The sequence below is a fragment of the Zophobas morio genome, unplaced genomic scaffold (genome assembly GCF_036711695.1).
Source record: "Zophobas morio isolate AGI-343-1 ecotype UQ-CSIRO unplaced genomic scaffold, CSIRO_AGI_Zmor_V1 ptg000322l, whole genome shotgun sequence".
Classification (NCBI taxonomy): domain Eukaryota; kingdom Metazoa; phylum Arthropoda; class Insecta; order Coleoptera; family Tenebrionidae; genus Zophobas; species Zophobas morio.
The window spans coordinates 13,429-27,076 of record NW_026972426.1 but is presented as its reverse complement, the minus strand read 5'-3'; the positions used below and the strand labels follow the sequence as shown (position 1 = coordinate 27,076).

The window sequence follows — 13,648 nt, the reverse complement described above, 5'->3', positions numbered from 1 at the left end:
AGAAATTTTATAGTTTTTTTGTTAATTAATCGGAATCCACATTGAGTTGTTTGATAAAGGTTTATTATCACTTTAATAATTATAAAAAGCGGAGGAACAAGTCTACAAAAAAAAGCGCAACTGTGTTATACACTTTTACTATACGCATGTTTTCGTTATTGCCAATTATTAAACCACGTTTATGTAAGTATATAAAGGTTAGCTAAAATAAAGATTTTGCTTTAGATTTTACTAAATATAGTACGTTGCCTGTGTTCCTAGGTAAAGGTTTGCAAGGTCTAAATAAATAAAGTTAAGGTTATAACCAGAAAATTAGTAACTATAACAAATATTATAAAGAAAAACAAAAAATAAACAAAGAAAAAATATAAATAATAGACAATCATTTGGCGCATTGCGAAAAATCAGTATTTGTTTGCTTAAGTAGAAAAAGGGAGGAAGTGTTAAAAATAAGCCCAAAAAATTCTGGAAGGAAACAAGTACAGTGCATTAAATGGTTCTCGTTCAAGATTTTTAAACTTATAAGTTTTACCAGAACTACCATAGTGAAACTATTTACTACTTTATTTTCTAGGACGTTGGAAAATTGCTCTTTAAGAAAAAAGGGAACTTTTTTATTGGTAAAAACAAATAAAGATACTATTTACTTAAGCACTAGCTATGAAGAAGATGAGCTTTATAATATAATAAAACCAGCCACGGGTTTATAACTGAAAAACATTTACTTTGTTAAAGAAAAAATTTAAGGAACGGCAGGAAATCATTTTTGTGCTCCATAGTTCCTTACTAAAACGAGAAGGCAACAACTACTATGAAAAATAATTTTTAAAGTTGTTATTATTCTTAATTCTCACTGAAAAGTTTTTTATAATACGCAACTAGGAAGTAAAATTGATTCAAAAAAGTTCTGATGAGGAAGAATTTATAAGTTACTTATTCTTGGAGCCTCGCTTGTAAAGATTTTTATAGAACTATATTAGCGTCTAACCGTTGAAGTTAAAAGGCTATTAGCAATAATTAGAACGTATGTAGTGTTAATTAAATAATATTTTTTTAAGGCACCAAACTTTTTTTTATTGACAATTTAAGAAAAGCAATTTCTACCTTATTTAATTATCTTTCTCTTATAATAATAAATTGTTTAAAGCCTTTTATGCAGAAATTTAATAAGAATAAAGTGGAATGACTTCTAAAGTCTTTTGTTAAAGGATACCTTCTTTTAAAGAATAATTTAAATGTTAACTGTTGATTTAAGGAGGCAACGCCCATACCCAACTTTAGTTGCACAACAAGCTGGAGCTCGGACTGTTGCCGAACCCCTTATGATAAAGAGTTGAAAAATAAACTTCTGCAACTTCAAAATCCTAAACTATACTATCTCTTATGTTAAAAAAAAAAAAAGGTATCTCATAAAATCTCATAAATCCGGTGAGAAAAAAGATTGCTAATCACGTATCGAACGGCACAGTGAGGACGATTCAAAGACCAATGAAAATTTGCTTACAACTAAAACTATAATTGTTTATAAAAGTTAGAAATGGGACCAAAAACTATAAAAAACCCTTTTTCTAGGATTAAATTATTAACCAGGAAAGGGTCAGCCGCCTTGAGACCATCCTTTCTTCTTTGTTCAAATGAAGAAGTAAAGTTACTAAATCTATTTGTAGATAAGGCTAACTCATTCTTACTTTCAAGAGTTTCTATTATATTTGTACCAATTCACAAGGCACTGAGAGCAATCGAATCTTTAAAAAAGCTACGCAACTATTTTTAACATAAGTAAATAAGTAAATCTAATCAAAAGTTTTAAATCTTTTAGTACTTGTCAATAACAATACTATATAGTTCCGAGTCCTTGCAAGATTACCAACTTAATACTTCTACATTTTTCTCACTAATACCCACTATTTTAATTTGGGTCTGGTGAAGGTATCCTAATAAAGTAACTAGCCAAGTTAAAATTTTTGAAACATATCTTTTAAATATAACGGACCTAAAAAAGAAAGTTATATTTTGAAAAACTGTGTGTATACAATCACCTATATAACGTAGTCAGAGTAGGTATTACAATAATAAAAAAAGAGAAGAAAACAATAAGTTATAATGCAGAAGGAAAAAAAGAATAATAAGGGGTGTTCAACTTATTACAAGCAGCTTTAGGAATAAAATAATTGCCTTCACACCTTTTTAATACAATTATAAAATAGTACACCTACTGAGGTTGTAGGATTAACATGCGAAGTAGTTAGCGAACATTACCTGCTTAAACTCGTAAGTTCTTACACAAAAGCTAAGTAAATTTGTTTAAACAAGCTAAAACATCGGTTTAGACCAATAGGCCTGCGTTGCCTTTAGCTAATTAACTATTTTTACGGTTAGACTTCTGTATTAACACAATTTACTTAACTAATATCTCTATAGACGACGTGCTAACTATTCCTTCTCTACTAACTACAGCCCCTTGGCCTACAACAGCAATAACAGTAATGTGGTATTAAAAACAAGTGGCCTTATAAACCCGAGGTTCCAACGCACATGAAGAAATTAAAAGAAAAAAAATGTTGATAAAATTTGAGCAAAGATTTTAGTTGTAACTATTAATAATGACAATATAAAAGTAGACACCCGGCCAGCGGCTCAGCGGACTCGAGATAAATGCAGAAATCTGTTAAGGTAAGCTAATTAAAATTAACTTATTTAACTAATGTGTACGCCCGTTTTTTTTTTGGTAAAACTGTTAGATTTCCCTCAAGTCCAAAAGATTTCCACTGCAAATATAATTTATTAAGATTTTAAGCCCTACAAGAACAAAAAAACTTTTTTTTATTTATACACGTTAAATAAAACAGCCTAACCATCTCGTAAAATTAAGTTCCTTTTAGTGAACTATAAGTATATTTCTCATGCGTCCTTTTTTGTCACAAGATACCGGTTTGTTAGATTTTCTAACACGTTAGAAAAAAAAGAACGCCCTTTTTAAGATCTCGAGTCCTAATAAAGCCTAAACAGTTGCTATAAATCATTTCTTTTATTAAATAGATGAGATTTACAAATAAATTTATTTGTATTTTTAATATAAAATTTATTATAGACGTTACAAAAAGCTATGTAGAAATGTTTTTGCTAAAGGGGCTTGTAAAGAGAGTCGTTCTTATAATTTTCACTTATGAGCATCTAGTATTATTAAAAAATTTTTTTAAAGCGCTTCCTATGTACTGAGTATTGATTTTTATAAAATTTAAAAAGGATTTTAAAGTGAAAAATAATAATGTAGAAAACCTTTTATAACGTAATAAGAGCGTACATAGGATAGGTATCTTATCGAAAAAAACGTGCAAGAAACAATAAAAACAACCGGTAAACAACATGTAACGCTTGGTCTCTTCCTTAATGTTAGTTAAGATGCTATATAGCATTACGTTCATAAAATCTGCATTGTTTGCGTGTATATATGTGGTTAAATTTCTTCCAGTAGAATTTAACCACTTAGAGAAAATAGAAACACTCACGTTTGAGGTTTTTTCATTTATCACAAGCATTTCCTTGCGAAACGCACCTTTGAGAGTATTACTATCTACAATTTTTTTTTGGCGTTCCTAATAGGTGAAGGCGGAACTATATTGTTACCTTAAATTGGGGTAAACAGCATTTAAAAAAGGCCTGTAAAACTCTTTTTTAATAACCGAAGTAAAATTTAATTAGAATAAAAAACAAAAATTTAATTACTAATCTATTTATCAAGCCTTTTTTTAAAATATCAATAGCAGTGATAATAAACACTTACACCAACCAGAAAGTATACGGTTGCCTTTTTTAAACAAAAAAAAAACTAAAATAACAAAGCAACGTACAAATGACCAATAAGACAGGTTTAACACACAAATTTATATCTTTTTGTTATTCTATTAACGATTTTAATTTTTTAATAGATTATGAACTATTATTAGTGCCAAACTAACTTCTTTTCAATTTTAGTTGTCTTATCCCTCTCCTCGAGCAAAACTAAAGCGTTTTTTTGGTGAAGTAATTACAACTCTCTACATTTAAAAGAAATTATGAACTACCAAACAATTGTATGTATCGTGCTAGAAAAAACGGGTTTATCAGGCAGTAAGAGATGTTTTTTAAATACGATAAATGTAAATAAATAAAGAGCATCATATGTAAAAAGGTGCCTTCATAATTGCAGGCTTTGCATTATTATAAACCAGTATATAACTGTAATATCTATAAATTTGTGGTGTATAATACATAAGGAAAGCGTTAACTTAGTGGTGGATTCCAGTGACCTATTTATGAATTTTTATAATATATACATTAGTATATATACAGTTACACAGGTTAAACCTTAATAAATATTGGTTTGAAAGGATGAGCATTATTAGACCTCAACGTGTCTATAAAAATCGATATAGGCTAATGTGCTGGGGAGGGAAGGTTTTTAAATTACAGTTTTACCTCAGCGTTAGTAACTAAGGGGCACAAGTCCATCAGCCTTGAGAAACTGAAGAGTTACTAACTTTTAAATATAAATTTCATACTTTTTTTTAAATTTAATAGTGCGATTGTAGTTACGGACTTAATTCTTACATGAATTAGATCACCAAGCTAAGTATATAAAATTTTATTAAGGTACACTTTAGACTATTTTAGCCCACAATATATTGCTTTTTACTCTCGATAATTAGCCTTATAAAGTTACTCTATTGCTTTATTTGTTATCTAAATCAATTAATCTAACCACCATAATATAAGGCAAGTGACGAGCTGGCTCTTTTCATTGTGTATAAATTGCTAAATAATATTTTCAACACAGCGTTAATAGTTTTCAGCGTATTTGCCATTACAATAAAGGTCAACTTTGTTGCGAGGGTTTCCTTTAAATCTTTTATTAAAGTTAAAAGTAAATAGTACTTGTGTCACTTTTAGTTCCACTAGTGAAGAACACAAAACTATTTAACTTTTATGTATTTTTTATATTCAATTTTGGCAACACGCAATTTTAAAACTACGAATCGCTCTTAAATACTTATATTATGCTATAAATAAATGTCAAGCAATTAATTATTGGACGCTAACAAGTTTTGAAAGCTCACAGGTGTTCCCTCCCTATTGCTTGCTCTCTTTATAAAAACTTTCACAGGGTGCTTAAGTTATAATATCTTTACTAGTTGCGCTTTTATAGTTAAAAAGAGTTTCAACTGTCTATCACTTATTTCTGTAAGCTTATATATATATACTTGCCAAATAATATTAATATAATAATATAATATATATTACGAAAATAGCTTGCTAGACACCGGCATGACCGACTACTTAAAATACTTATCTGTTAAGAATAATGACAAGATCGTTGGCGATTCTGAAGCTCTTCTAGAGTGGAATAAACGAAAATGGGTTTGGATTACTGATCCAGACTCGAAAAATATATTTTTAAAAGCTAATATTATCGATGATAAAGGTGTTTATAACTTCTTTATAGCAGTTTAAAAATTACTATGATAAATTTATGTATTTATTAGGAGATGATTGTGAAGTGCAGATTTATGAGACGAATGCAAAGAAAACTGTTAATAAAAATGATATTTTTAAGATGAATCCACCGAAGTTCGACAAAGTCGAAGACATGGCGGATTTAGCTTATCTAAATGAGCCTGCTGTGCTTGAAAATTTGAGGCAGCGCTACTACTCCGATCTCATCTATACTTATTCTGGACTGTTTTGTGTTGTAGTAAACCCCTACAAACAACTTCCAATTTATAGTAAAGAGGTTGAGTCATACTTTAATAACAATTTAAAACATTAAACTATTTTAGTACGCTTTTAATATTTTTAAACTATATTGATGTTTCCTAACCAACTTTATACACTATAAAATTTTTACTTTTTTAAAGGTTGTTGATCTCTACCGCGGCCGTCGAAGATCTGAAGTTCCACCGCATATTTTCAACATCGCTGAAACCGCTTACCAGAATATGTTAACCGATAGAGAAAACCAATCTATTTTAGTTACTGGAGAATCCGGCGCTGGTAAAACGGAAAATACCAAGAAGCTTATCCAATACATCGCCATTGTGGCTTCAGGCGAATCTGCTGTGCAAGGTTTTGATTTTCACACCTTTGCTAATTAAATATTTTCTATATTAATTCAAATGTAAATCAAATTTTTTTTTAATTTAAGGAAAACTTGAGGAACAACTTCTTCAGTGTAATCCCGTTCTTGAGGCTTTTGGCAATGCGAAGACAACTAAAAACGATAATTCTTCTCGTTTTGGAAAGTTTATCAAGATTGAGTTCAGCCGTTCTGGCAATATTTCTGGAGGCCATATCGATACTTACCTATTGGAAAAGTCACGTGCTGTCCGTCAACAAGCTGGAGAACGAAGCTTTCATATATATTATCAACTTTTGAAGGCTCTTCCCGAATCAGTCAAAGAAGAGCTGCTTATGGACACGTTAATTTTTTACATAAAAAATTTTTAAAAAAAAAATTAATTAAAAAAAATTTAGAATTGAAGACATTAAGTGGATTTGTGACAAAAAGTCATCGCAAGTGCCTTCCATTGACGATGTGAAAGAATTTAGTCACACTATTCAGGCTATGGACGTTGTAGGCATTAATAAAGAGGAGCAGCACGACTGCTGGAAGATTATATCCGGAATTATGAAAATGTCGAGAATTGAATTGACGGAAAATCGGCAAGAACAAGCCCAAATGGTGCAACTTTTTTATAAATACTATTCACCTTTTTTAATTTTTTTTAAGTTTAATTCATTTTATATAATTTAAGTTAATTTATTTTTTTATAGTATTTTATATAATTTAATTTACTTTTAAATTTTTTGAATTTATAAATGAATTTAAAATATAATAACATGAATTCATTCTCACAGCCGAACGACGTCGCTGCCAACATGCTATGCAAGCTATTCTCCTTGCCAATAGTAGAGTTTACTAAGGCACTGTTGCAGCCCCGCATGAAAGTAGGCTCCGAATTTGTGCTGCGTGCCCAAAGGAAGGCGCAAGTGGAGTCTGCCATTGAGGCCATATGCAAAGCCACCTATGAGCGCCTATTTTCGTGGATTGTTGCAAAAATTAATGAAGCTTTGGAAACTAAAGTCGAGCGGCACTCTTTCATTGGTATTCTGGATATTGCGGGTTTCGAGATTTTTAAGGTCAACGGTTTCGACCAGCTGTTCATTAATTATACGAATGAGAAGCTCCAACAATTTTTCAACCACCACATGTTTGTTGTGGAACAGGAAGAGTACTGCAAGGAGTCTATTGAGTGGGACTTCATTGACTTCGGGCTCGATCTTCAGCCTACTATTGAGTTGATCGAAGGCGGTAAGTCAGACAAGTCTTCCGGCGTGCTGGATTTACTCGACGACTGCTGTCGGCTTTCACGTGCCAATGAAAAAACTTTTCTGCATAAACTTGAGGAAGTGCAGGCGACACATTCCAAATATGGCTCCCTCTCGGGTCCAAAGTCCATTAAGAGCGATATGCCCATGTTCCAGATCCACCACTACGCTGGCACCGTCGATTATACAGTAGATAATTGGATCGTGCGAAACCAGGACCCGCTTAACGATAATATTACGTCACTATTTGCCGTTTCGAAATTCAAATTTTTAGCATCCTTGTTCCGTGACCAATCGGTAGAGGCTCTCTCTTCCCAAAGGCGCCGGGGGATCTTTCGAACGGTTTCTAGTAGTTATAAAGACTCGTTGAACTCTTTAATGAATACGCTTAAAGAAACGTCTCCACACTTCGTTCGATGTATTATCCCCAACCACGAAAAGAAACCTGGCAATATCTCGGTGCCTATTGTGCTAGACCAGCTCCGTTGCAACGGTGTGCTGGAGGGAATTCGTATTTGCCGCCAGGGATTTCCGAACCGCGTGCTGTTTGCAGAGTTTAGACACCGGTACGAAATTCTCGCTCCGAAGGCGATTCCAGAAGGGTTTATGGATGGACGAAAAATTTGCGAGCTTATGCTTCAGGAACTCCAGAATACGTGTGACCTTAAGCAGGACAACTACCGCATCGGGACATCTAAAATATTCTTTCGTCCAACCGTATTGGGCCATTTGGAAGAAATGCGAGACGAAAAGTTATCTAAATTTATTAGAGCCATTCAGGCTTATTGTCAAGGCTATCTAGCGCGGCGCGCCTTCCAGCGGCTGACTAACTTTGAGGTGGCGGTCAAGCGGATTCAGGTCAATGTTAGGAAGTACTTGCAGCTGCGAAAGTGGCCGTGGTGGTTTCTGTACAACTCCGTGCGCGTGTTAATTCCGACAATCCAGCAGGACGATTTGGTTCGTAAAGTTGATTCGCTTACTAAAGAGAAGGAGGCGCTTGCCGGAGAAAACAATAAATTGCAGCAAGAAAAAAAGAGTCTGGAAGACGAACGGAGCAACATGAAAAAGCAAATAGATAAGCTCGAATCGGATATTGGCTTTTGTAGCGATCAACTTAGCCGCCTGACAGAAACAAATAAGAGTCTTTTAAAGGATTTGGAAGGTATTGGAACCTTTAAGGGAAATATTACTTACTTTATTGGGATATTCATAATATATTTTGTAAAAAGATATGGAAAATGACACGCAGACTGCGGAGTTAGAAGCTTCTGAAGCAAACAAAAAACGCCTTTTGCTTGAACAGCAGCTCGAGGAAGTGCGAGACTCTTTATCGTCTGCACAGTCCCAACTTTGCGTCCTCAACGCTGAGCGTGATGGTCTCAAGGAAAGACTTGATTCGCTAAACTCCGAGCTGGACCAGGAAAGAGATTCCAATCAGAGACTTACAAGAGAGAAGGGCAAGCTCGAAGCAGAGCTCAGCGAATTGGTATTCACTATAATCAACCTTTTCTGCTTGGAACTTTTTTATTATAGTTATACGTTTTTATTTTTTTATTTTTAGAATTTGAACTTTGACAAGCTCGAAGAAAAAGTCAAGAAATACGAGAAGAATTCTGGAAAGTTAGGAGAGGCTCTAAAGGAAACCGAAGAAAAAGTGTCGGAGCTTGAAAAAGTTAGAACCAATCTAGAAGGAGAAAAGCGAGGTCTCTCTGGCCAATTGGCTGCTTCGGACTCACGCATCGCCGAGTTGGAGGCCAAAATAGCTGACTTGGAAAGTAAACTTGAGAAGGCGAAAACTGAGCTTCAGCAGAAAACTGAAGAGCTTGAAGCTAAAGATAATGAGATTGCACAACTGAAGAAGCAGAATAGAGAATTGTCTGGCGAGATTAACGACCTCAAAGAGCAACTCGAAGAAAAAGTTGAGATTTTATGTTTACTTTTATTTTTATTATATTAAAAGTTTTTTTTTTTCCTGGCAAATGTAGTCTGTTGCTGTTGAGCGCTACAAAAAAGAAATTTCTTCATCGGCTGAAAGGATCAAAGAATTGGACGAAGAAATGTTCAAGGGCGATGAGGAAAAATTAAAAGAACTGAAAAATAAGTCGATGGAGATTGAAAACTTGAAAAAGGAATTTGCGAACTTTAGAGAAGACGCTGAAGAGTCCGCCGCTGCCCTTCGAAAGTCATTGCAGGATAAAATTAACCTATTAGAGTCCGACCTGGACGGCCTACGAAGGCAGAAGAAAGAGGCAGAAGGCCAGGCGTCGTCGCTGAAGAGAAATGTTAGTGAATTGCAGGAAGAACTGGACAGATCAGAGAGTACGTCACTTTTTTAACTTCCTACAATATATATAGAATGCTTTCTATAAACGTGTGCAGATAGCGCCAGAAATATGGAAAAGAAGAATCGAGCACTGCAAGAACAACTGGACATTGTCAATTCTCAGCTAGCAGAGAAGCAAAATAGCATTCAGTCACTGGAGACTGAAAACGCCAAAGCCAAAAAGGAAAACTCTCGACTTTCCTCTGAACTGGAGAAGAAAGAACTGGAGGCTTCTAAGCTTGAGCGCGACAGCAAAACTCTCAAAGAGCAAATTGCTGAGTTGAATTCGAAGTACGAGGCAGAAAATAGTGAAAAACTCAACCTGAAGGCCTCCCAGCGCCAGTACGAAGAAGAGCTTGCGTCCCTCCGGGATGAACTACGTGAAGCAGAAGAGTCTATTGACGAGTATAAGAAGTCTTCGTCGAATCTGCAGGGCCAGCTGTCTTCCTATAAGTCAAAGGTGGGCTTAATATTTATTATATATTTTATATACTGTTGCTAGTATTAACTTTTATTTATTTTTTTGTTATCAATATAGTTCCACGAACTGGAAGAAACTATTGAAGAAGCGGAACGCTCAAAGGCTAAGCTAAAGAAAGAGCTTGATGATCTCCAAGAAGCCTTAGAAACCGCCGAGCGAAGTAGCAAAGCCCACAAAGCTACTGCTGAACGCTACCAGCGTGAGCGGGAGGACCACGAAGCTGAGCTGACTCGGCTGTCCAACTCGGTCTCGAAGGCCACTACTCGAGCACGTCAGCTCGAGAGCGAAGTGAGCAGCCTTCGAGCCGAGTGCGATAAGTACAAAGGCGAAGCCGAGTCCGCTGCTCACCAAACTATGGATGCTACTACCAAGTTGTACGAAGCTAGAAAGCTTATTGAGGATCTCGAGTCAGCGGAGGCCATGTTGAATTCAAAAGTGAAGACGCTCAACGACGAGGTCGAGTCCTTAAGAACGTCCGGCGGCGATATTGCGTCGTTGAAGTCGGAAGTGCAGTCGCTCAAGTGTTTGTTGTCTGAGAAGGACAGAGAGATTGAGGAAATGAGTGACGAGCTGTATAAGCTCGAAGAGACCAATAAAATTCAGGAGGTGGAGATTTCAAGTTTGCGTAATAAACTCTCGCAAACGGAAAACAATCTTGATAGTACTTTAGAGGAGCTAAAGAACAGTTATTTGAAGAAGCAGAGAAACATGCAAGACGAGATGGATGATTTGGAAAAAGTGAAGAACACGCTCACTAACAAGTGCTTCCAGCTTCAGTCTCAACTTGAAGATTATACCAAAAACTTAGAGGAACTCGAACGTACTCATGGTCGCGCCCTCGAGGCTCAACGACGCGCTGAACAAGTTTTGAAGAATGTCCAAAAGGAATTGAACAGTATCAGAACTGTAAATCAGGAGCAGGAGGGTAAAATAAAGGATTTGGAAGCTAAGAACAAGACTTTATCCCAGCAGTTGTCAATAGCCATGAATGATTTGGACTCCTCTGAAAAATCCCGAAAGAAAGTCGAAGCAGAGTGTACCGAGCTTTCAGCTCAGCTGGATACTATTAATACACAATTAAAGATGACTCGTGATAAAGCCTCTCGCGCAGAACAGGAATTACAAACTACCAAAGGAGAGCTTGAACAGCAGACAGAAGAGTTCGAAAGCGTTTTGGCTGCAAAAGCTAAACTGCAGTCCGAAGTGGATAACATTCGGGCCTCCACTTCTGGCCTCCAGGAAAAAGCAGATAATCTTGAAAAACGCTTGAGTGAATCTGTAAAGAAGTCGAATGAGGCTGTAGAAGCTGTTAAACAGGAAGGCGAGGAAAAGCTTCGCAAATTAAATACACAACTGCAGCAGTCTAACAACCATGCATTATCCCTGCAAAAGGAACTGGATGATAGTAGGCGTCAAATAGACGACGCTAATAGAAAGATTAAGAAACTCGATCGCGTGGCACGAGAGGCTAAGAATGAGAGCCAGGAAGTGCAGTCGCAACTTGCCGATGCTCGCATGCAGGCCGACCGAATGAAGAAAAAAGCGGACAGCTTAAGAAAGCAACTTGAAGACACCGAAGGCGACATATCAAACCTTCGCAACCGCTTACGATCTGCCCAAAACGAAATCTCTGAAAAAGAAGAGGAGATTTTACAGTTGAATAACCAGCTTCGTTCTAAACCACGAAACAGTACAACACGTTCACGGGGAGCCCAAGACGACTACTAAGCATCTGAATTTAATAAAAAATCAAATTTTATAAAAATATTATAAAGGACTATTAAGCAATATTAAAACCTTCTATTAAGCTTATCGCGCGCGTACATGTATACATAGATAAATAGCACTATGAGGGAGTGCATGCATCCAGTACCTCAGCATAATCACAAACAGGTCCCGGTTTTTTAATAATAGTGAATAATCCAATGGAGGGTTATTTATTACATTATACTACGTTTAAGCCACCATATATTGTTACTATTCTAAAGTCTTAGAAACCGAGCAAAGAGTTATTTGTTAACACTTGAGCCAAAGATTTGGTAATACACCCGTTGCTTTCATACGTTCTCACTCACATGGGGATAGGTGCAACAGTTACACAAATTGACCAATAATAAAACTGTACATTTAGTTCTACTGGCTTTTTTTAGTTACCAATAAGAATAGATAGCAGGCAATGAAGCTATATTACACGCATACTGTAGCTGCTGGGAAACCACAACATATATCGGTATGCAGTACTACCAGCCTACAAGCGAATTAGGGACAAACGTAGCCTTTACAAAAAGGTAAGCTAGAGCTCCTCGGAGATTTCCGATAGAAATAATAGTTATTTCTGACAGTGTCCACGCATGCATGCTCACCCTAAGCCTAAATTTAAACCGATCGAAGACACAATCTTAACTTGATGGTTTGATAATCATTACTATGATAGGTTAAGCTTCAAAAGCCGGTAATATAAAAAAAGTCGTGGGTCATAGAAGTGACAGCCTCTCATAAGAGTCTTTAGTAAACATCTATTCCATCAGAGGAAGGCACAGTCCTTTAACAAGGCAATTTTGGAGAGTCAGAATAGAAGAACGATGAAGCATATCAGACATGATAGAGGCGTATATGGTACAAAACCGCTTTTTTCCGGCAATAGACCACTGAATAAATCCTTATTTTGCTCAAGAATGAACTAGCTTATAAGAAAACTAAAGAAGCTATAGCTAACGATCAGTGCCCTCCTAGAGACCTGCACCGTTACCTAAAAAAGAAACTTTGAATGATAACTACAGCTTACAAAGCGGTGGCCCCAGCTTTGGCTAGGATGCTGCCTCTTGAAAGGAATCGGAAAACAACAGTCGTTCTTGCTTGAATTCCTTCCTTATGCAGAATTAATTCTCAAAATAACCCTTTGTAGAGGTAAAAAAGTGTTCATATATAGAGGTTAATTATTATCTTCAAAAGGTCTAGTATTAGCATTATTTTATTAGATTTATAAAATAATAACATGACCCCATGCAACAGAATCAGCTCTCAGTTAGGGCGAGTTTAGCTACACGACCATCAAAAACCCAAAAGGTCAAGTTGACGCGTTGATGCTCTTAACTCTGGTGTGATAGTTTTAAGTATCTAACCAGTAATAAAATTAAGTCGCAATCATGGAGCCAATACGGAAGCTATGATAAATAACACATATACTGGTACTTAAAATTTAGAGATTTTAGCTTATTCGGAACAGTGAATATTAAGCAACGCCCAGACTCCGAACTAACTTATTAAACATAAGCTGCCTACAAACAGTACTATTAAATATTACTTATTACTATAACCTCTATGACTTTTAGCTTTCATATGCAACTACTCACTTTGAAAATCGTCCGTATTGTACTAATTTTTTCACTGGAACCAATGTTAATTCCAAGGATTCTTATTATCACTTAGGAAAATAAATAAATACAGTAAGAAAAACAGTTAGGATATCAACAGTAGCG

General features: G+C 35.6%; 1 protein-coding gene across 1 annotated transcript; it reads left to right on the top strand.

The window, feature by feature from the left end:
• Nucleotides 1–5,176: 5,176 nt before the first annotated feature.
• Nucleotides 5,177–11,897, top strand: LOC135119939 (myosin-11-like). The gene is made up of 12 exons (XM_064044309.1): nucleotides 5,177–5,220; nucleotides 5,289–5,461; nucleotides 5,523–5,770; nucleotides 5,895–6,102; nucleotides 6,182–6,455; nucleotides 6,511–6,718; nucleotides 6,895–8,527; nucleotides 8,595–8,851; nucleotides 8,927–9,283; nucleotides 9,351–9,684; nucleotides 9,745–10,148; nucleotides 10,227–11,897. The coding sequence occupies exons 2-12, from the start codon at nucleotides 5,305–5,307 to the stop codon at nucleotides 11,895–11,897; spliced, it is 5,751 nt and encodes a 1,916-aa protein (XP_063900379.1). The 5' UTR covers nucleotides 5,177–5,220; nucleotides 5,289–5,304.
• Nucleotides 11,898–13,648: the final 1,751 nt, after the last annotated feature.

Bases quoted from the DNA above. Each gene is read 5' to 3' on its own strand.
- LOC135119939 (XM_064044309.1), top strand. From the start codon at position 5,305: ATGACCGACTACTTAAAATACTTATCTGTTAAGAATAATGACAAGATC. The intron at 6,719-6,894 runs GTGCAACTTTTT...TCATTCTCACAG, and splicing joins GGCAAGAACAAGCCCAAATG to CCGAACGACGTCGCTGCCAA. The intron at 10,149-10,226 runs GTGGGCTTAATA...TTATCAATATAG, and splicing joins TGTCTTCCTATAAGTCAAAG to TTCCACGAACTGGAAGAAAC.